Here is a 23185-nt window from a genome sequence, read left to right as displayed (position 1 = left end):
CTGCTCAGCCTTCACATCATTGCCAACGTATCACTTTGTCAGTAACTTGGCCAGGGCCACTGTTATAAACTATCAGAGTCCTATGTACCTCTCCCTCCTCCACCTAACTCTGCTGTAATCTATTTAATCTAGATGTGTGATCACATTTATTTGTGGGACAAATCGTCTCAGTGTCTGAATTCCTCACATGAATGTCAGCTCCTCGAGGCTGAATCTTTCCCTTTCAGCGCACCAATGATTCCCATCTCACAGGGCCTGGCACATTTCTGATCAATACATGCTCTGACCACCTAATCAATATGGAACTAGCCTCGCATTCTTTGTCTCCGACTCCTGCTCTGGCGTTACTGTACACGACTCACTTCATGGGCTCTATGCTGCAGCCAACACTGTGCCTCTTGGGCTTTTCTCTAGCACCCCTCCTGTGTCCTGGAATGTTGTTATGGGTCGAATGTTGTTATTGGTTGAGATATGCTGAAGCCCTAACCCCCAGTATCTCAGAATATGATTTTTTTAATGTTTATTTCTGAGAGAAAGAGAGTGAGTGGGGGAGGGGCAGAGAGAGAGGGAGACAGAGGATCCAAAGTGGGCTCTGTGCTGACAGCAGAAAGCCCGATGCAGGGGCTCGAAGTCACAACCCATGAGATCATGACCTGAGCCCAAGCTGGATGCTCAACGGACTGAGCCACCCAGGCGCCCCCAGAATGCGATCATGTTTGAAGACAGCATACTAACAAAGGTAATTAAATTAAAATGCAATCATTGGGGTGGGCCATGATCTGCAATAACTGGGATCCTTATAAAAAGGGAGAGTGGGAATCTGGACATGAAATACACATCCACACGGGAACACAGCCGGGTAAAGACTGGAGGCATGATGTCAGCAGCCAGGAACTACCAGAAGCTGAGAGAGAGGTGAGACCCTTCCCCAGAGCCTTCAGAGGGAGCATGGCCCTACCAGCACATTGATCTTGGACATCTAGACTCCAGAACTGTGAGGCAATAAATTTCTGTTGTGTTGACCACTCAGTTTGTGATATTTGGTTAATGACAGCCCTAGAGAACGAATACAAATGTGCTTTGCCCAGGCTGAGGCACCTGCCCATCTGCATTTCCACCCACTGGGAACTGTCTGTATACAGCCAGCTCAGGATGAAATACCATCCCCTGGTGGAATTTTCCGGATCCCCATCCAGATCCCCTCTCTGGATCTCTTTAAAATCACCTCTAAGCACCAGGGGCTGTTTGGGGTGAACTTTAGAAACCCCCTGCTGCAGGAAATCGGTTCAAGGATTTGAGGCAGACCTGAGACTAATCCAGTGGCAGGATTATGTTTTCAGTCAATTCACCTTTATTGACTACCACCTTTGTGGCAGGCACTGACTTAGAGATAGAAGAAGGTGAGGCCCCTGCTCCTGTGGAGCTTACCCTCTAGCCTGGGGAAGAGAGGCAAGCAAGTGCAGAAAGAAATTAGCAAGTTGGGGGGCACCTGGGTGGCTCAGTCGGTTGAGCGGCCGACTTCAGCTCAGGTCATGATCTCGCGGTCCGTGAGTTCGAGCCCCACGTCGGGCTCTGTGCTGACAGCGCAGAGCCTGGAGCCTGTTTCAGATTCTGTGTCTCCCTCTCTCTGACCCTCCCCCGTTCATGCTCTGTCTCTCTCTGTCTCAAAAATAAATAAACGTTAAAAAAAAAAAAGAAAAGAAATTAGCAAGTTGGCTTCCAGTGTGGATACAAACTTTGAGGAAAATAAAGCAGGAACCAAGAGAGAGGGCAGAGGGAGAGGGGTGAGAGCTCCAGAAAGTGGGATCAGGGAGGCTGGAAGCAGGCAGCTGCACAGAGAGCTGTGGTGAGAGCACTCGAGGCAGAGGGAACTGCCAGTGCAAAGGCCCTGAGGCAGGAACAAGCATGGCTTGTGCCAAGAACAGAAAGGCCATGGCGGGACGGGGGGGGGGGGGGGGGTCTGGAGTAGGCGGAGCCAAAGAATTACGACTGTTGATTCATTTCTATTTTCTTCTTTTCCCGTTTTCCACATTGATCTTCTGTAGTGAATAGCACTTTCTTCCTTTCTTTTTTTTTTTTTAAGTTTATTTATTTTTTTGAGAGAGAAAGCACAAGCAGGGGAGGGGCAGAGAGAAGGAGAGACAGAATCCCAAGCAGGCTCTGTGCCATCAGCACAGAGCCCAACACGGGGCTCAAACCCATGAACTGTGAGATCATGACCCGAGCCACAATCAAGAGTCAGACACTTAACCGACTGAGCCACCAAGCTGCCCCTGGATATCACTCTCATAATCAGAAACAAAAATGGTTGAGGGGCGCCTGGGTGGCTCAGTCAGTTAAGCGTCAGACTCGATTTTGGCTCAGGTTATGATCTCACGGTTTCTGTGATCAAACTCCACATCAGGCTCCATGCGCAGAGCCTGCTTGGGATTCTCCCTCTCTCAGCCTCAAAATAAATAAATAAATAAACAGAAAGAAGGAAAGAAAGAAAGAAAGAAAGAAAGAAAGAAAGAAAGAAAGAAAGAAAAGGAAGGAAGAAAAGGAAGGAGGGAAGGAAGGAAGGAAGGAAGGAAGGAAAGAAGGAAGCAAGAAAGGGAGAAAAAAGGTTGAGAAAGGCTCCAAAGCTGTGGTGGTGATGCCAGAATTGGTCCCCACGTATCCCTTTTCCCTGATCTGCCTCCAGCCACATCCCCTCTGGCTCAGGGCCCATCGCTGACTCCAGATGGTCTCAAAGTTTGTGCTAACATTCTCACACCGCCTCTCACCTCTGGCTCAGCATCAGGCAACCCGCCCCCAGCCGCTCTCGCGCCAAAAACTCCCACACTGAAAACTGCTCCATGCTGAGTCTGGGCCACCAGCTCCTCCAGCCTGCCCTCCCGGGCTTTCCCTGCACACCCCAGGCTTGGACTGCAGCCAAATGGAAACTTCCCCATTCTTCAGCAGCCCATCCTACTCCCCTGCAGACCTTTGCACATTCTGTGCCTCTGCCCAGAGCACACCCCCTCCCCGCCTTGGCCTGGCCTATCCCTGCTCATCCCCAGGACTCCTTTAGATGCCACCTCTTCCAGGAAGACACCCTGAATGCTCTGATCAGGTCAGGTGCCCCGGGAGTGAGTTCCCATGGCTCCCAGCAACACCATCCCAGGTTCTTTCTTTTTTTTATGTTTTTTTTTAAATTTTTATTTATTTTTGAGAGAGAGTGAGAGAGAGAGAGGCATAGAATCCCAAGCAGGCTCCATGCCGTTAGTGCAGAGCCCGACACGGGACTTGAACTCATGAATAGTGAGATCATGCCCTGAGCCAAAATCAAGAGTGGGACGCTTAACTAACTGAGCCACCCAGGCACCCCATCACCATCCCGGGTTCTAACAGCCTGCTGCAGTGGACACATTTTGCAAGGGCTTACCACCCCACAGGCCACCCTTCTCAGAGAACTGCCCCCGGCCCACCTCTCCCCTGAGCTGTCGTCTAGAGCAGTCCTGGCCTGGGGGGACCAGAGCAGAGGTGGACATCCAGACTTATCTGCACCATCAGACCCTTCCTTCTTGGGCTCTGGAATTGGGGCTGAAAGATGTTTGCCAAGTGTCCCTTCAGGTGACTGAGGGAGAACAGACCAGGGAGGGAACTAAAGGCCAGCCAAGCTCGGCCAAGGGCCAGAGGGCCAGGGAGGCCTCCTCCCACTCCCCGCTGCTCACAGCCCTCGGAGAGACCCTCCGCTCCTGGGACAAGATGGGATATACTTGCCAGGCCCCAAGCAAGCCATGCTCTCTGCCTAACACCAGGCCTGGCTTCCCTTGTACCCCCACACTTGGGCAGGACTCGTACGTCTGCAGGGGAGATCCTTCCTCTGGGAAGGGAGTCCGGGCACCAAGGGCAGATTGATCCAGGAAGTAGGGTCTAGAATAGGAAGGGGTTTGTAGCCCCCACATGGGCTCTTTGCTGATAGACTCTGCTGTCTCCTTCACTGATCTGCTCTGCCTCGGGGGTCAGCACCAGCTTAGGGGGAAGAGCTCGGGTGTCTGAGTTAGCCGGCCACACTGGAGCCCCCGCTGGCTCCTTGCTAGCATGTGACTGTAGGCAAATCTCTGAACCTCATCAAGTCCAAGTTCCCTCTCTGGGCTTCCTATCAGGGTTTTGGGGAGCTAATGTAGGTAAAGGGCTAGCCCTGTGGCTGGCATAGAGCACAGTCCATCATCGGTAATGGTTGTCCTGGTTATGAAGCAGTGAGTGAGCTCCCCGTCACCGGGGTGTGTAAGCAGAGGGCTGGGGATCAGCTGTCAAGGATGCCACAAAGAGCATTTACCGGCTGAGCAAGAGGAGAGATTCAGTGACATCTAAATTTCTCAATCTCAAAAGGTCTCCCAGTTTCCTTCCTCCAGCAACTCACCCCCGGACAACCTTGCCACACAGCCGAGCTGACCGCTGATTGCAGAGGGCGAGCGAAATGTCAGAAATTTCCCCCAGAGACCGAGGAAGGGGTTTTTGTGGGTTTTTCTTTTTTCCTCTTGCTTGCCGGAAGCACAGAGTCAATAAAACTCCAGCAAAATGCCCCGCCCACCACACCTCGGCATTAGGTGCTCACCTACCCCCAGCCGCTGGGCCATGGAGAGGGAACGTAGGGGGAGGGGAGTCCCCTTCTTCACAAGTCACAGCATCGAAGTGGAGGGAGCCGGGGACCCAGACATCACTCTGCCTCCACCCACTTCACCAGCAAGGCAGGGGTGAGGGCAGCTGGAGGGCATGGGAAGGAAGTGTCTTTCTTCCTACAGCTGGAATCATGGATCCTATGGAAAGTCACAGAGCCCTGTGGGCCACCCTGACTGCAGTTGTCCCGGGGAGAAGCAGCGTGTGAGCGGCCACACAGCACTGGGCCGGTGAGGGAAGGCTTCACGGAGGAAGGGGTGCCAGGACTGCAGCAGGGGGAGGGGGAGGGGGTGGTGCAACAGGTGCAGACAGAAGGCTCAGAGACTTGAAAGCACACAGTGCGTTCAGAGGACACCAAGCACAGCAATTCCGGTAGAAAAGCCAAAGGAAAGAGGCCGGAAAGGGGACAGGTGACATCACGACAACAACAAGGAGCAATAAACAATTGTTAGGGGGACAAAAAGCAGAGCAGATGAAAGGCGGTGGAAGGAGCAGGGTGGCTCTGTGGCCTGATTGTGTGTCCCCACCGCCCCCCCCCCCCCCCCCCCACCCCGCCAAATCCATGCGTTGAAGGCCTTATTCGGAGAGAGAGAGTCTTTAGGAGGTCATTAAGGTTAAATGAGGTCAGAAGTGGGAGCGCTCAATCGGTTAAGCGTCTGCCTTAAGGGTCGGGTCACAATCCTGCGGTTCACAAGTTCGAGCCCCGCTTCAGGCTCTCTGCTGTCCGCATGGAGCCCACTTCGGATCCTCTGTCCCCCTTTTCTCTGCCCCTCCTCTGCTCACACCCTCTCTTTCTTTCAAAAATAAATAAACACTAAAAAACAAAAGAAAAAATGAGATTATAATGGTGGAGCCCTGATCTGATAGGATTGGCGGCCTTATAAGGAAAGAAGAAAGATAGATCTCTCCTCTCTCTCTCTCTCTCTCTCTCTCTCTGTCCTCCAGCCATGACAAGAGGGGCTGTCTGCAAGCCAAGAAGAGGAGACTTCTCACCAGAAACCAAACCTTGCTGGAAACCTGGCCTTGGACTTTCTAACCTCCAGAACAGTGAGGAAACACCTGTCTGTTGTTGAAGCCCCCCGGTCTGTGATGTTCTGTTCTGGCCGCCATAGCGGACTGAGGTAGATGGGCACATGGATGGGGGGCGGGGGGGGCGGGTGGCAGAAGGACTGGGGAAGGGGGTGAAGGAAACAGAAGGGGGAGGCGTGGGCAGGTAAGAGAGCGGCAAAGGGATGGGGGGATGGGCAGGCAGATGGGGGTGGGGCTGGCCAGTTAGGCACTGGAGTCCCAAGATCTAGCACAGGCACCCACCAGATACACGTACCTCAAAACCCATACTAAACCACAACATAAAAGTGAGAAAATCCAATAAAGGTCTATTTCTTTTCCCCACCGTGACTACTCTGAATCATTTTTGGAAACCGAAAATATCAAATTCTTTCCCCAAATGCTTTTCACGGTGCTTTGGTGGCCTGAGCAGGGCTCGGCCTGTCCTCACGGTGGAGAAAAGAGGCTGCGTGCAGGTCTCGGGACGGACGGACGGACTGAGGTTCCCGCCCGGCTCGGGCCACTTACCCTCGGTGACTTTGTGCATCGTGGCCTGTCGCCACCCTCCAGACAGCAATGCTGGGAGGCTTAGAGGATGGGCAGGTGGCCCCCCACCCATCCTGAAGGTCACTCACCCCCACTGCCAGTGGCCTGTGGGCCTCCGAGCATGAGGCAGTTCTCGTGAACCAGCCACGTACAGCCCTCACAGCCTCCACTGCCAGAACTCGTATCTTTCCCCCTCAAGACTCTGCCACCAGAGGTCAGAGACCACGGTTCAGCTCTATCTCAGGCCCCGCCCCACGAAGGCCCCTGGATGTGCCTTGGGAACTTGCGATAACAACCACAGCGCCTGGCGGTGCCTCCCGACCCTGTTCTGCTGGCTCGCGTCTTTGGGCCTAAGCATCACCCGCAGAGTGGGGATGGGCAGGCTGATGATCTACCCAGAGCCGATTGCTGTGCTGAGGGTGGGTGAGCCTTCCAGAAATGTGCTCTGAGCAGGGAGCCTGGTTCCAGAGAGACCTACGGTTCAGGGGGCCCGGGGGATAAACACACATTCTGGGCTGAAAAACACGAGGACCACAAAGGGCTTCTAGGCCCAGAAATGAGGGGCGGCCAGGGGGTGTCGAGAGCCCAGGCTCCGGGGTCACGGAACCCTGGGCTCCAGCCCCGGCCAGCTCCACTGTGACCTTGGGCCAGTTACCTTATCTGTTAGCACCCCTAACAGCCTCGTCTGCAAAGTAGGAACGATAAAGGATGCTTGTGGGGATCTTATGAGGTCATGCGATGCATGTGAAGGTCTCAGGCCAGTGCGTGCATGGTGTAAGTTCATAAGGGGCAGCTAGTAACTAAAAGCAAAAACTCAGAGGGCTGGCCTTCAGGAACCTATAGCCCACATGGCAATGGGGGCTCCCATCTTGCCACTCGCCAATTCCCCCTGGAATTTTAGAACTTGAGGACAAAAATCCCCCCTTGTCCCCAGCACCCCCACTCACCCACGGGGCAGCAGTGACAGCACCTACCGGCAGTTTTGTCATGATGGTGGCCAGGGTCTCCAGCATAGACGTCCCTCGGAACTCGATCCTGGAGGACGGGATAAATTGGTGAGACCGGGCCGGTCCCAGACACGCATCCTCTCTCCTGCCCCTCGGGTCCCAGGAGGCCTGGTCTCCACTCGTTGCCAAGGCCAGGCCTGAGACACAGCCTCGAGTTTTAGAAGGCAATCGGGACAGAAATAACCGATTTCACATCTGCCTCAAATGCACCCCAGCTGGGGGGGGCGGGTGATGGCAACTCCAGCCTTCCATAACTCAGCCCCAAACCTGGGGTCTCCCCTGACTCTTCTCATGCTCACATTCAACCCAGCAGCAAACTCTCTACCCCACCCCCTCTCTCTGCCTCTTTGGACCAATGTCCTCACCTCCTCCACCTGGTCCCAGTCCCCATCCTCTCTCCCCAGCATTAATTAATTCAGTTGCCTCCTACCTGGCCTCTGGCATGGACCCAGCAATACAGATTTCTAGGAAATTTGTTTTTTGAAGTCTCACACGCTTACACAGAAACGTGCACAGACCTCAGATGCATACCCACTGAATTTTTACAGTGTGAACACGTCTTGCAGTCAGCACCCAGCTCAAGCAACAGGACATGGGCAACACCCCAGCACCCTCCCTCAGGCCTCTCCCATGCACTACACACAAAAGGTGCCCGCTGACCCAGCTCCTCCGCCATTGATTTGTTTGGTCACCTTTGGAGCTTGACGTAGGATAGAATCATTTCTGTTCTCTTGCAACTGGCTTCTTTAACTCAACATCATATTGTGAGACTCACCCACATTGTTGCCGATGGTGGCCATTCATTCAGGTTCATTGCTTTGTAGTACATCGCGTGAACATGCACAATGTACTGATCCATTCTACCCTTGATGGCCCTTGGGGTTGTTTCCACTTTTGATTGTCATGAATAATCCCACTAGGAGCATTCCTATACATATATCTTGGTGCACAAACGTATGCATTTCTATTGGATATATACGTAGGGGGCAGAATTGCTGGGTTGTAATGTATGCTCAGCCTTGATAGACTCTTCCTACGGTTTTCCAAACTGGACTGACACTTCACTATAGTTTAGAAGCGTTGCAGTCACTCTACATTCTTGTCAACATTTGGTATTACCATCGGGCTACCGGGGGGGCTTGGTCGGTTAAGCGTCCGACTCTTGATTTCGGCTCAGGTCACGATCTCGAGGTTGTTGAGTTCGAGCCCTACATGGGGCTCTGCACTGACAGTGTGGAGCTTACTTGGGATTCTCTCTCCTTCACTCTGCCCCTCTCCCCTCGCACTCTCTCTCTCTCTCCTCTCAAAAGTAAATAAACATTAAAAAATTAGATTGTCTGACCTTTCTCACTGATGGGTGGGAAATCTTTATATACTCTGGATACAGGCCCTTTGGTATTGGGAAATATCTTCTCCCAATTCTATGGCTTGCCTTTTCAGTTTCTTAAGGGAGAGTTTTGATGAACAGAAGTTCTTAGTTTTGTTTTTTGATCTTTTTAAGATTTCTATTTTTAAGTAAACTCTACACCCAGGGCACTGGGTCGCTCAGTGGGTTAAGCATCTGACTTCGGCTCAGGTCATGATCTCATGGTTCATGAGTTCGAGCCCCACATCAGGCTCTCTGCTGTCAGTGCAGAACCTGCTTTGGATCCTCTGTCTCCTCTCTCTCTGCCCCTCCCCTGCTCATGCGTGCTCTCTCTCTCTCTCTCTCTCTCCCAAAAATAAATAAACATTAAAAAAATGTTAAGTAATCTCTACACCCAGAGTGGGGCTCAAACTCACAACTCTGAGATCGAGTCACCGCCCCCAGAAGTTCTTAGTTTTAATGAGGAACAATTTATCAGTCTTTTCTTTCACAGTTAATGTCCTATGTAAGAAATATTTGCCAGCCCGATGTCGTACAGACGCTCTCCCACATTATCCACTAGATGCTATCGCTTAACCGGCCATAGGTAGGTTTCATTTTGGCGCATGGTGTGCAGTAGAGGTCAAGACTCGCTTTTTTCTGGAACATGCATTTTTAACAAGTTCCCCATAGGTTTCCAGGGCTCTTTGAAAGTTAAGCCCCTTTGTTAGAGGGGGCCCAAGAGAGGAAATTCTCTGCTGACATCCTGGGGGAGGAACTTTGTCCCGGTAGAATGAAAGCAGAGCAGAAACCAGGTTTCTAGACTTCAGGAAGGGAGGCGGGAGGGAGAGGGGAGAGGGAAGGAGGGAGCTGTGTCCCACCTCTGTATCTGCAGCCTCCCAGGTGGTGCCTGCCATCTGGCCTGATGGATGAGGATGAAAGGGCTTTCTTGGATTGGGGCGGCGGGGGGAGCAGAAGCCACAGGGGGAGAGGCCTGGCTGGCCTCAGGGCTTCCCTACTCTCTTCTCCAGCCAAGGGAACAGTGAAAACTAAGAAATATTTCCTTTGTGGTCAGAGAGCAGGAGGAGGCCAGCGTGGCAGGACAGTGGACACACGGAGCATCGATTACATTTTCCTTGTTTCTTTTTTTTTGCACATCTGAAACGTCGCCATATACATGGGAAATAACAAATACGACGTGACGTTTGTGCAACACTAGTCACATGGCACTTGTGTGCCTCCTTTCTCATTTAATCCAGAGCCCCAGGCCTTGAGGACCCTCTCTTCACCCACCCACACCCAGCCTCCTCCCTCCAGCAGGATCCCATTCTTCTCAAGGAGAGCGGGGAGCTCCTGGGAGCCTCTCTAGGAAGAGAGACCTGCCAGGACAACCACGGTCTGACCCACAGCATTTCGCCCAGTGAGCCTGGAAGCCTACAGGTGGGGTGGAGTCGGGTGTGAGGGTTCAGGCCTGCCAGGCCTGCTGAGTGTGGGGAAAATTCTGGGTCTCTGGCCTGGGTTTTCCCCTCCTGGCTGCCTGCTCCTCTCATCGATAACTATGGACTCTGGAGGAGATGTAGGTCCAGCCCCTGCTCTGTTTCCAGGGTCTGGCGGGGACAGCTGAAGGGAGCCTGAATTCTTCTTCTTCACTTCCTGCCAATCCTGGGCCAATGGAAGGGAATAGGGAACCCATGGTATTGCATATCACTGCCCCCCTACTCCCAGTCACACATCATCACCCCATGTTACAGATGGGGACACTGCAGCTCAGAGAGGTGCAGTCACCCACCCGAGGTCACACAGCAACTAAACGCACAGATGATATTTGAGCTTCACCATGTCCCCAGTTCTCTTCCCCTCTCTGGCCCACAGGCTGCCCAGCTATAAAAGAAAAACAGTCTATTGTGCTGAGAAGGATATCCTGCCACACTCGTGGTCTTTCTAACAAAACTCCATAATCCGAATCAAATCATAAGGATACATCAGATAAACCCAAACTGAGGGACTTTCTAGAAAACAACTGGCCTTGACTCTTTGCATGAAAGACAAAGAAGAGTTGTGGAATGCTCCAGAATAGGGAGACTAATGAGACATGGTGGCTGAATGCAATGTCTGCATTGGATTCCGAATCTGGGTGGGGCTATGAAGGAGAATATTGAGGTTGCTGATGACATTTGAATACGTACTTTGTATCCGATTCTGTCCTATCAATGTTGAAAGCCTGAATCTTATAACCTGTTTGTCTAAGAGGTGTCCTTGTTGTAGAAGAACCTGCTGAAATATTTAGGGGTAAAAATTCAAAATGTCTGCAACTAACTTGCTAATGGTTTAGCAAAAGAAGATGGAAATAGGAAGAAGGAGGAGGAGGAGGAGGAGAAGGAGAGGAAGAGGAAAAGGAAGGAGGAGGAGGAGGAGGAGGAGGAGGAGGAGGAGGAGGAGGAGGAGGAGGAGGAGGAGAGGAGGAGGAGGAGCATACATCGTGAGAGAGAAATAAAGCAATTGTACAAAACCACACGTGTCAATAATAGGTGCCCGGGAAACAGATGGCAACAATTTTCAGCGATAAACCTGTGTAACATGGCTGCCGCCGCCAGGGGGCGCTGCCTTCTCGCGGTCCACAAGGTCGGTGGGACTTCAGCCAGGATGTGGTGGGAGAAGTCGAGGTCGTGATGGCGGGGTTCCCTTGGGGGACTTACGGGGAAAGGGGCATAGGCGGAGTCCAGGTAGGGGCACAGCTCAGGGCCAGCCCCCAGCATCCACCGCAGATGCCCCAGGCAGCTGTGGCTGGCCGTCTCTGGCAGAGACACTAGGGGAATTTTCTTGCCTATGATGTCATGACTCTGCAAGTGCCCAGAAAATGGGGCCAGTGCGGTGCACACGTGTGGTAGAAGTAACAGCAGTAATTGAACCCAGCAGCCCTTGTGAGACCCTCCTACCGTGAAAGCTAGTCTCAGAGAGGAGAACGAGCTGCCCAAGGCGGCACTTTGTGGCAGGGCAGGATCTGGGTCCAGGTCAACTGACTCCGGACCACTCCGTGAGTACATCCAGTGCCCACGGAGCACCAGAGAGCCGACCGGGCCCCCAAACAGCCTCTAGGAGCTGTCTCTCCAGTAGGGGAGACAACCGCACCTTCCCAGGGTATACCCAGCTCATAAACTAGAGAGAGCTGGCATCTGGGGTCCTGGGCTTCACCTCTGCAACACTGTGATCTCCCAAAGCTTGCACAGCCCTCACCTCTGGGCCTGCTCATCACTCTCCTCCTCCCGCCATCTCCCCACCTGCCCCCATGTCCCCTGTTGCCCTGCACCACTGCCCATTCACACAGGCCATTTACCTCAGCACAACGCAGCCCCGAGAAGGCTGACCCTCTGAATACTGGGGCCCCACCAATCCCCGCCGGCCATGGGCCCAGACCCCGGATGGCCCATCAGTTCCTGCTGCCCCTGGGGAACTGGCCCTGGCCTTGGAAGAGAAGGGGCGTCAGAAAGGGGAGAGTGGGAGGGGGAAGCCCGGGGACTGGAAGGGGGGCTTTTGGGTGGGGTTCCCCAGCAGGGTGGAGGCAGAGCGAGGTGTCCACAGGGTAACGAGCTGTGCAACCCGAGGCCTGTGGCCCGACCTTGGAGGCATCAAGATGAAAAGAGGGTGGCCCGAAACCTTCCCATTTCTAAACCTGCCTATTTTCAGGCTGGTTTGGTTTTCCCTGCAAAACCTGGTAAATTTCACTTTCAAAAAGCCCCACCTGGTTTCAGCCGCAGAGGGGAACAGGAGGGGAGTCTCACCTGCAGGGACCAAGCTGGAGACTGGGGGGGGGGGTGGGGGGGCGGTTGGAGGAGTCAGGTCAAATGCAAAATACCCAAAGGGGTCAGAGCCAGGGAGAGCTGGGGGGTGCACCCCACCCCCACCCCAGGGGACCCCCACCTCTATTACTCAAGGTGAGGTGCCTGGGCCAGGAGCACTGGCACCCCTCGGCAGCTCGCTAAAAACGCAGAACCCCAAGCCCCACCGACTACCAGGTGGGGAAACTGAGGCACGGCGAAATTAAGAAACGCGCCTAAAATCACACAGCTGGGCAACGTTAGGGCCAGGATTTGGCCCGAATCATCCTGCGCAGGCTCTTATCCACAACGCTCCGTTACTGGTCCTGCCTGCTTAACCTCCAGCGCTACCCTCAAATTCACCAGCGCCTCCTCACCACCCCCCAAGGGTGTCCAAGGCCCTCCTCGCATCAACCTCGTTCCCCATGCCCCACTCACAGTGCAGAGGCCAGAGGGGTCTTTTCGAAACGCAGACCTGGTGTCCTCCCTCCACCTTGCTGAAAGACACTCAGAAGGGTTCCGACTCAACTGGGAGTGAAGCCCATAGTGTGGACAATGGCCCAGGAGCCCCAGCATCCCCTGACCACCCCATTCCCCTTGCCCAGCACACCCCCACCCATCCTTCTGACCTCACTCATGCGTTGCCGCATCCTCGGGGAACCCTCCCCCCCTCCCTTTACATCCCCATTCAGGTCAGGTCTCAGCAGGCTACAATCAAGGTGCGGGCAGGACTGCATCCTTGCTGGAGGCTATGGGGGAGAACCCATTTCCTTGTGGTGAAGACTGAGGCCCCATCTCTTTGCTGCCCATCAACGAAGGGCATCTTCTAGAGACCGCTATGTTCCCTGGACTGCACCGTTTGACTCCTCCAACTCCACCAGCCCCCTTCCCCCTTCTGCAAAGCCCATACTGCTGGGGCAGATCCTTCCATCCCATCTCCCTCTTCTTCCACATCACCCTTCCCTGACACAGCCAGGGAAGATTCTGCTTTAAAAAAAAATTTTTTTTTTAATGTTTCCTTATTTTTGAGACACCGTGTGAGCGGGGGAGGAACAGAGAGAGAGGGAGACACAGAATCTGAAGCAGGCTCCAGGCTCCGGGCTGTCCGCACAGAGCCCGACACAGGGTCCGGACTCACGAACCGCGAGATCGTGACCTGAGCCGAAGTCAGACGCTTAACCAACTGAGCCACCTGGGCGCCCCAGGAAGATTCTTTTAAGGATGCATGTGAGGACAGTGGAACCACCTGGATAATCCAGGCTAATCTCCCCGCCTCAAGGTCTGGACTCTTAATCCCATGTACAAAGTCTCCTTTTTCCATAAGGTTCCAGGGGTCAGGATGTGGACATTTTAAGGGACTATAATTCTGCTGACTACAGTCCTGCTTGTAAGTAACCACGAGGCTATCCTGCCACCAGACTGGGTTTTGTCTTCTCCTAGTCCTGGGGGCTTCTGAGCCCCACTGTCCACCCACAGGGCAAACTGGAGCTCCAGGCCAAGAGCCCAGCTAAAATTGAAGTCATGCTCCTGCCCAACCTGCCACACACGTACAGACATGAAGTCTGTCCCTGCCCACGGGCCACATCCCTTGCAGCTCCCACACCCGTGTGCGGGAGCCAGGTGGGGCTTCTCCCCAGCGCCCACCTCTGGCCTCCAGGTTGCTGAGGGGGGAGGGTGCATGGCTGTGTGTGGCCTGGCCCCGTGGCCGGAGAGAAAGCTCAAAGTCAGTAAGACACAGATACAGCCACAGGGGAGGCAGTCTGGCACCCCTGGCAGGAGGGAACACGAGGAATAGGTGAGCACCTTTTCTGAGATGGAGTTGACAAGAATAGGAGCCATTCTCCCGGAGAATCTTCCCGGTGGGGCAGAAGAAGAGGAGAAGGGGGCCGTGGTCGGCCGAACAATGCCCCTCCAAAGGCATCCCCGTCCTGATCCCCAGAACCTAGAACTAGGTCACCTGATGTGGCAGAGGGGAGTTGAGGTTGCTAATCAGTGACCTTGACATGGGGAGATGGTCCCGGATTATCCGGGTGAGCACAGCGCCATCACAAGTGTCCTTGAAAGGGCAGAAGGGTCAGAGTCCGAGAAAGCTGGGACGCGGCGGGGTCAGACAGCCTGCGCCTCCAGCAGCTGGAAAAGGAAGGGGGTGGGTTTTGTCCTGGAGCCTCCAGAGAGGAAGGCAGGCCTGCCGACACCTTGATTCCAGCCCGGTGACGTTTGGGATTTAGGAACCACAGATAACCCTTTGTGTTGTTCTGAGCCCCTAAATGGTAATGACAGCCACAACAGGGAGCTAAACCAGGGCCCCAGCCAAAAAGGCAAAGAATAAAGCCGAGTACCCCACCCCCCCTCCACCAAGTCCCCCCTGCCACCAAGCATTCCTCGAAGGCCCAGCAGGAATCAGGCGCTGGGGTAGGTGTTAGGGGCCACACGAAAGCCAGTTCCAGATGGTTCCAGCTCACCAACGCAGCTCCCACGACAGGCACACGGGAGACACTAAACAGCAATCTCTGGAGCGAATGACTGTGGGAGAAGCTCAGAGACAAGATCAGAAGAGCACACGGATGACCAAACCAAAGCAGAATGATGCAAGTATCACACGGTAAGGAGGGGGAAAAACTAGCCCAGGGTAGTCGCGCAGGCTTCTTGGACGAGGAGCACTTCCCTGTTCTTGAAGGAGGGTGAGATCTTGACAGGAGGAAACGAGGGGGAGCATCCCTGGCAGGAAGCCCTGCAGAAGCGAAGGATGCGGAAGCAGGAAAGAACAGAGCCATGGGGGGGAGGGGGGGGGACTCAGCAGTTTGCAGAAGGACAAAAGGCTCAGGACTCAGGGCCACACAGTGTGCACTTACTTGTCATTTCCCACACACTGTTCCATCCAACGCCAATACTACCCAATGTCCAAGCGTGGCCAGCAAAAACAAAATACAACCCACCACCCAGCCACTGGATTCCACTGGAGAGGTTTGCGTTTTAAATCGTAGGGCCTTTAATGTGCCTGCTTGCTCTCTGATTCGCCACGGAAAAGCTTGGGGAGAGAGACACAAGTTGTTTCCCACCCTGAGTTGGCCATAAAACTCTCTCTTCATGCAACCCCTATTCATTCGCTGGAAGTGACTTTGGGAAATGTGGCCTTTGGCCATGGGGAGCCACTTAAGGTTACAGAGCCACTCATAGGTGAGGAAACGGACGGGATGGAGGCCACGAAGTCAACCTTGTCAGGGTCTGGCCTGGAGTTCAAAATCTGAGACTCCTCACTTCTCACCGAAGCCCCTCCCGCCCTAGAGAAACCCGGGGCCGGCTGCCTGAGCCAACTGTTTGGATTACAGTCATCCCGAAAGTTCTGGGCTGCAGCAAGTCCTTGGGCCTCACACTCAGCTATACCTCAGATGGGATAAAATCTACCAGCCCTGGACCACCAGTCCCAGCAGCAGCCACCGAGGGACACCAGCAGCTGCCAGGGAAAGTTTAATGGCATTAAAGAAGTACCCAGTGGTACTTGGGCTTTTGCCCTCCGAGGTGCCTTGGGTTCCTCCCCCAGCTAGAGGGGCCGGCTTGCTTCCTCGACCACCTCCATCCCAGCCTGCACGAGAGGGAAGCCAGGTTCCCAGCCTCCCCAAGACCCAACTCTTGGCCTCCCTCTTCTGACACAGCAGCGGTGGACACACATTCTGAGCAGGAAGGCGAAGATTTGGTTTAGGGGTTTCATGGTCCTGGACGATTGGAATCTTTTCAGCAAAGCGTGCACTCCCCCGGTGCAGGAAGCGTGTCAGGCATGTAGCTTTTGGAGGCTCAGAGACCTTGCGTGGAAGTTAGTGATGGAGCTTCTGAGCACCGGGCCCGCACACACACCCTCGCTGACGTGCTGTGCCACCCGGCCCTTGGTGAGGACGTTGGCACCATCCACGGTACACAGCTTCTTGTCACTCACTCTACAGCCTGGCCATCTCATCTCCCCCACTCCAAAAGCTGTCCCCCACCAACCCAGGTGGAGGAGAGGGCAGGCCCTTTATGGGATCCCGCTGGTGGGGGACAGGGTTCTACATAGCGCCGGTCACTCTCTTCCGTGTCCCTCTTCTCACAATCCTCAAGGGCAAGGACTGGTTCACCTTCAGCCTGCATTCACCATACCTAGCATACAGTAGGAGCTTAATAATGGCTTACCTTTACACAGCACTCAGCACATGCCAGGCACAGAGCAGCTTTATGATTTTATGAATGAATGAATGAATGAATGAATGAATGAAGTATTCAGATGCATGTCCCTGAAGACTGAAGAAGTCAATAAGCAATTGAACTGGGTGACATATAAAAGTCCCTTCCCACCAGCGAGGCCACTGAGGATGCCAGCAGTTTTCAACCAGAGGCAGCAAAGATTTGGGACTGAAATCTTCCTACCTCCACCCCAAGGGCCCCTTGGGCGAGGTGGCAGGAGAGAGAGAGAGAGAGATGTTGGAGAACTGTCTCATTGAAGGTGCCTTTTTTGACCTTCTGTCCCTAGGGTCTGGCGCGGTGGTCCTGCTCAACCCCTGACCAGTCCTGGGACTGTGGACAAGGCCCTCCTCTGCCTCTGAGACTCTGCTTCTTTGTCTGGGAAATGGGGACCATGAGGTCACGCCGGCCCCGGCTGGCCTAACCTACCTATCTGTGCCAAGGACCCCCAAGTTTCCGGGGCTCCCCAGGCCCTGACACACACATCCCTCAGCCCCGTTTTCCTTCTGATGATGTTCCCGAGGTGAAAGGGGTGTTGAGGAAGGTGCATTTGAGCTTAAGGATGAATCACAATCAACTCAAGAAACAAGTCTAGGTCAGATATGAGTGAGAGCAGAGTCAGAAACTTACAGTAAACGCTGCCCTTCTTCCAGCACTGACTGCTCTCAAGCTGACTAATGGCCCCTCTCAAACCCCACTGTGCTCTCCTGGCTGCCCCAGCCTCTCTCTGAGGGAGGGGAGGCCCTGAGTAAGACCAACCCGAAGCTCCCCGCTGCCCGCTCTTCACATCCGGCACCCCCTGCCCTCCAGGTCCCTTCCTCCTGGTGCATAAACTGCCCCCATGCAGCGTTTGAGCGGCCCCGGAAAAGTCCCCTTTCCCAAACAAAACCGGAAACTCTCTCCTCTCCATCTGCCGGTACCTAAAACCCACTGATCAGCACTCCACTCCACAGGGTCACCAGCCCAGCTCTGGAAAGCCTGGTGAGAAGAGAGACATACAGAGCTTATCAACCACGCCAGCAAACAAGAACCATGCCCAGCGGGAGCCTCAAAGGTCTACATCTGGCTGGAGGGAAAAGGAGGTGGAACGGGAGGGAGTGGGTGTGGGAGGGAGTTGTGTTGTAACTTCAGCGCTGGAAGCCCAGGATGGGAATGTGAAGGCTGCAGAGCTCGTGGAAAGACCCTGGGCGTCCCTGCGCGGCCACCACCGCCGCCGCCACCACCACCACCGGGGTGCGAAGGGTGGAGGCCGAAGGGGAGGGGGAGGCATTAGGGCAATGAATTCTTCTCCGGAGTCACATCAGAGCGATCGTGGGTCACATTACAAAAACCACTCTTGGGGAGACTATGGTATCAGGCATCAGAAGCCAAATCTCTTTCTCAGAAGGTGACACACAGCAAGAAAGCATTCTCATCTCGGGCGTCAACCACAAAATGATGGAGTCTCAAATCAGACGGTGAGAAAAAAGATTTAAAATGCAACCCTTGACTTGGGATTTTTTTTTCTTTTTTCTTTTTTTTTTTTTTTTTTTTTTTTTTGAGCAATGAATTCCTAGGGGCGCCTGGGTGGCTCATTGGGTTAAGCGTCCGACTTCAGCTCAGGTCATGATCTCACAGTTCGTGGGTTCGAGCCCCCATGTTGGGCTCTGTGCTGACAGCTCGGAGCCTGGAGCCTGCTTCGGATTCTGTGTCTCCCTCTCTCTCTGCCCCTCCCCAACTAACGTTCTGTCTCTCTCTTTCTCAAAAATGAATAAAAAAATTAAAAAAAAAATAATGAATTCCTAAAACTTTACTGGGACAGCAGAGGCAGAAGAAAGCTTGGTTGAGTCGAAGGGTGTCCCAGGAGGAGCTGGCAGCCCCCACCCCCACAGGGAACCCGATTCCTGCCAAGAAATGACCCAGTGTCTTAGCCCACGACAGTCACTCAGTCTCTCTAGTAGGCGGGAAATGCAAATTAAGACAACAAGGATATGGCCCTTTTCACCGGTCACGTTGACAAAAATAAAAACTCTGATAAGATCAAAGGTCGGTTAGGATGTGGGGAAGTCGATACTCATGTACTACTGGTCGGGGGTAAATTGTCCAGCCACCTTGGAAGGCAATTCGGTGGCGTCTTGTAATTTGAATGCGTTTTCACCCAGCAACCTCTACGTTCTCTTCTCAGCTTCTTCTCTGGGAAAGCAGCATACGCGCGTTCCCAGAAGCATCCATACGGGGCCGTGGGGCTATACGTTGCAATAGCAAACAAACAAAAAACAGTGGGAGGAACCTCATCACCCACCCATCGGGGACATAAACAAGTAAAACAATGGAACCCCCCATTTGGTAGAACAGTAGACAGCATTTTAAAGGATAAACAGGGGCTCGCTGCGGCAGTATCCCCAAGACCTACTGCAGACATTGTAACAGCCAAAGGAAGGATAGTACACACTGCGGAGTATATGGAAAACCCCACCTACTTCTACAACACTAATAAAATATGGACACGCGTTAATCAAGGTCGGCCAAGGAAACATCAGGGCCATAACGGCAGTTACACCTCCAAAGGAATCAAGAAGAGGGGAGGTCCGAAGATTTCGCTTTATCTGTACTTTCTGCACTGAGGATATATTCATATACCCCTGTGTCATTAAATGCATCCTTTTTTGTTTTTCATCTAAACAGGGGTTTCTCGCTATAGAAAGGAAGCATAGGAGTTACAGCCACCAAACACTAGCAAAGCCCCCAAGTCCTGCCTCACATTCCTTCTTTCCCTTTATCTCCCCAAGACCTTGGCACCCCAAACTCCCACCCTCCCCCAGGTCACCAGCAGAGGACTTGAAGGGCCAGGAGGGTTCTCTAGCCAGGGCATCAGCTGCCCCCTCTGCCCTCTGTTGGGGGGTGGTCTCATACAGTCCCATTGAAGACTGGGGCGGGGTGGGAGGCATTTGCTGGCCCCCCCTTTCTACCTAAACTCTTCCTCCTCCGGCCTGAAGCCCACCCCTCTACCCTCTTCCCCTGCTCCCCGCCCCCGAGGTTGGGATGAATAGGACTGACCTCCACACTGGAGGGCCCCCTTCCTATAGGATTAAAGGGGGTGGGCCTGCCCCTCCCTCAGTAGACTGCTCTTCCCACTTTTGTCCTTGGTACCAAGATTGGGCGGGCCCTCACCAACACCTACTGTGTTCCACCCGGGTATTATGGTCAGCCACAGGCCTGTCTCTCCTCTTCAGACCCGCCGCTTGGGCGCTGGCATGGTAGATGACCTCTGGTTAACCTGAGCTCTCCCCCCACCCCATGCCTAGCTCAGTGCTGGCCACTGGTAAGTGCACAGTTTTCCTAAAGTAGTCCCCACATTTGCTCCGGGGTTTTCCTACAACAGACGTCAGCCCCACCACTGACCTTTCTCCAGGGGCGGACACCTACCACGTGCTCCAGGGCAAGGGATCCAGACAGGGGGGGGGGGGGGGGGGATACCAGTCTGGCCTGTCTAGCACCCTCACCCCTGCCTGGCACCCAGACTCCACTCCCCCAAGCCAACCGTTTTAGGGACCAGGGGCAAGTAGCAGGGAGAGCCCCAACACCGACTTCTTCTGGTCACGGAGGCCCCAGCTGGCCTGCCCAGGACCCCCCACCCACAAACAGCCTACCTCCTGCAGGCAGCCCCCCACCGCTCAGTTGCCGTTGACGGAATGAATGATCCCAGCATTCCGCCCCGGGCGGGGAGAGGAGGGGCCCCCATCAGCCGGCGCACCTCCCACCTGTGAATACTCGCACATTGCGGCCCCCCTCCTTGTCACCTGTGCCCCCTCACCCCAGCTGGGCGGTAGTGAGGGGAGGAGACTCCCTGGCCTCCCCCGCCCCCCACGCTGCCCACGCTCCCAGGGGCTCTGGGCAGTGGCGGCAAAGAGGGGGCTCCGGACCACCGGGCCGCTTACCTGCGGGAAGGCTCCCAGCACCCCCAGGAGCAGCAGTCCCAGCACAGCGCCGAGGGGGCGCATCCCGGCGGGCGGAAGGCTGAGCTGGCCGGGGAGGTGCCCACCCGGGCGGCCTGGGAAGCGCGCTGCGCCCACGTGCGGTGCCGGGGCCCCGGAGCCGCACCTGCGTGGACCTCGGGCGCCGGCCCCCTTCCCCCGCGCACCCCGCTGGCACCAGCCACAGCTGCAAAGTCACTTCAGAAGTGACTGCTTTCTCCGACCGTTCGGCCTTAGCTCTTAACTTCCTCCAGCATCCCGAGGTGTAGCCCGAACTGTTTCCAGGAACGCTACCGGCAGCAAAGTAAGCGCGGACAAACACGTGCAGAGATGACTCAGGACCGGCCAGGCTCGCCTCGGGCTGTTTGAAAGACCTGCCGCTATTGGACAGAAGGCGTGGTCCCCCAGCTCCAGGGAGTTTGCTGCCTGGCCCAGCGGGGCTGAGGGGCCGGGAAGGCAGCTCCCCCAGGGGGATGTGGTTTTGGAGGGGGGGGGGGGGGCGTCCTTAGCGGAGGGCCGAGAGAGAATTCTTGAGACGTCTTTGATGCCAAAAGGTGATCTTATTGGGGACAGGACCCTGGGCAGAAACAGCCGCCCGGGGACTGCGAGGAGTGAGTGATTATAAACTTGGGAGCTGGGGGCGGGAAAGGCAGGGGCAGGTTTCCAAAAGGACTTTCTTATGCTTAAAGAAGACTCACAGGATCCCTGAGACCTGGCTAAGGCCGTTCTTCCCTCTAGCAAAGCTTTTACCTTAAGACCAGAGGAAGTTCCTGGAGGAATGTTTTACTCTGTCTGCCTCAAGTATTTGTCAATGGGCTGCAGGTTATAAGGAAATTTAATTGCATCTGCCATTTCCTTCGGCCTTTGTTCCCCACATCATTGTCCCCGGAACCATTTTGACCCTTAATTTAAGGTCGCTGAGGGTGGGAGGTCTTTCTTTTCTTCTGTAACTTCTTCCTGCTGAATAGGGGTGGCGTGCTGTCCCACCTATAGGTCAACAATGGTCAGGTGGGGAATTAAAATACATAATATATTATATATATATATATATATATATACACACAAATATATAGTATATATATTATATATTATTATTTATATATATTAATTCCCCACCTGACCATTATATATATAATTATATATATAATTATATATAACATATATATAACATATATAACATATATAATTATATATATTATATTATATATATTATAATATGATATATAATATAATATATACAATATATATAATTATATACTATAATTATATAGTTATATAATAAATATAATATAATATATAATATATTCTATAATATATTATATATTAAATATATATTATATATTAAATATATATTATATTTTATATTGTATTATAATATTATATAATTATATATATTAATTCCCCACCTGACCTTTTATATATAATAATTATATATATAATTATAAATATATATAATTATTATGTATTAATTCCCCACCTGACCATTATATATAATTATAAACATATATATAATTATATATACGTATTAATTCCCCACCTGACCATTATATACATAATTATATATATTAATTCCCCACCTGACCATTATATATATAATTATATATAATATATATATAATTATATATGTATTAATTCCCCACCTGACCATTTATATATAATAATTATATACATAATTATATATATAATTATTATATATATATTAATTCCCCACCTGACCATTGTATATAATTATAAACATATATATAATTATATATATGTATTAATTCCCCACCTGACCATTATGTATATATAATTATAAATATATATAATTATTATATATATATTAATTCCCCACCTGACCATGATATATATATAATTATATATATAACTATAAATATATATAATTATTATATATGTATTAATTCCCCACCTGACCATTTTATATATATTTATATATGAGTTACCAAAGGCAGAGGCAGCCAATCCAAGGGGGACAACATGTATATGAACCTCATTCAGTAGAAAGGAACATCTGTCAGCTGGAAGTTATGGCGGCGAAGGAATCTCGGCACCAGGCAGAGAGACACGGGAAGAGACAACAAAATGTGGTTAATGTCACTATGAGAAGAAGCCCGATAAAAATGGCCTTTGACGGTTAATCAAAATTTTCCTCCAGTTCTACATCGTCGCTTGAAGAGAAATTGGAGGTCACCCACAGGTTCACAGGAATAAGAAAGCGTGTCAGCTGGCGTGCTAGATTCCTGTGGGGAAGGAACAGGTTTAATTCCTGATATGTGAGCCCATGAGGAACGTCCTACTTTTACTGCAGCGGGAGTACATAATAGGACCTGGCGGGGGCCCTTCCATTTTGGAGCTACATCCCCTGCTTTATTAGACGTTCAATCCGTGAGATAAACCAGATTATATGGGGTGGGTTTCTAGCACTATCAGCTAGGTTCAGGAAGGATATGGACGGTATATTTATTTAGAAACGTATGAATTAACCTGGCCTCAAGGGAATAACTTAATAAAGCATTATAGTCTCCATCTATTGATATGTCTGCAGTGAGAAAAGTCTTTTTGGAAGAAGATTGGAAACCTTGGTTTGGAGAGTCATAGCCAAATATCTGAGGAAAT

General features: G+C 52.5%; 1 protein-coding gene across 1 annotated transcript in view; it reads right to left on the bottom strand.

Annotated features, from left to right (window-relative positions):
• TNFRSF8 (TNF receptor superfamily member 8) overlaps nt 1–20611 on the bottom strand; it is a 77116-nt gene extending 56505 nt beyond the window's left edge. Inside the window, exons 1-2 of the mRNA XM_042951840.1 lie at nt 20534–20611; nt 7212–7272 (exon numbers count right to left, since the gene is read on the bottom strand). Of these exons, the coding sequence (XP_042807774.1) occupies nt 7212–7272; nt 20534–20596 (124 nt within the window). The 5' untranslated portion in view covers nt 20597–20611. The remainder of the gene's footprint in view (nt 1–7211; nt 7273–20533) is intronic.
• Nucleotides 20612–23185: the final 2574 nt, after the last annotated feature.

This window comes from Panthera leo, chromosome C1 (genome assembly GCF_018350215.1).
Source record: "Panthera leo isolate Ple1 chromosome C1, P.leo_Ple1_pat1.1, whole genome shotgun sequence".
Taxonomy (NCBI): Eukaryota; Metazoa; Chordata; class Mammalia; order Carnivora; family Felidae; genus Panthera; species Panthera leo.
The sequence above is the reverse complement of the archived record's forward strand: the minus strand, read 5'-3'. Positions and strand labels throughout refer to the sequence as shown.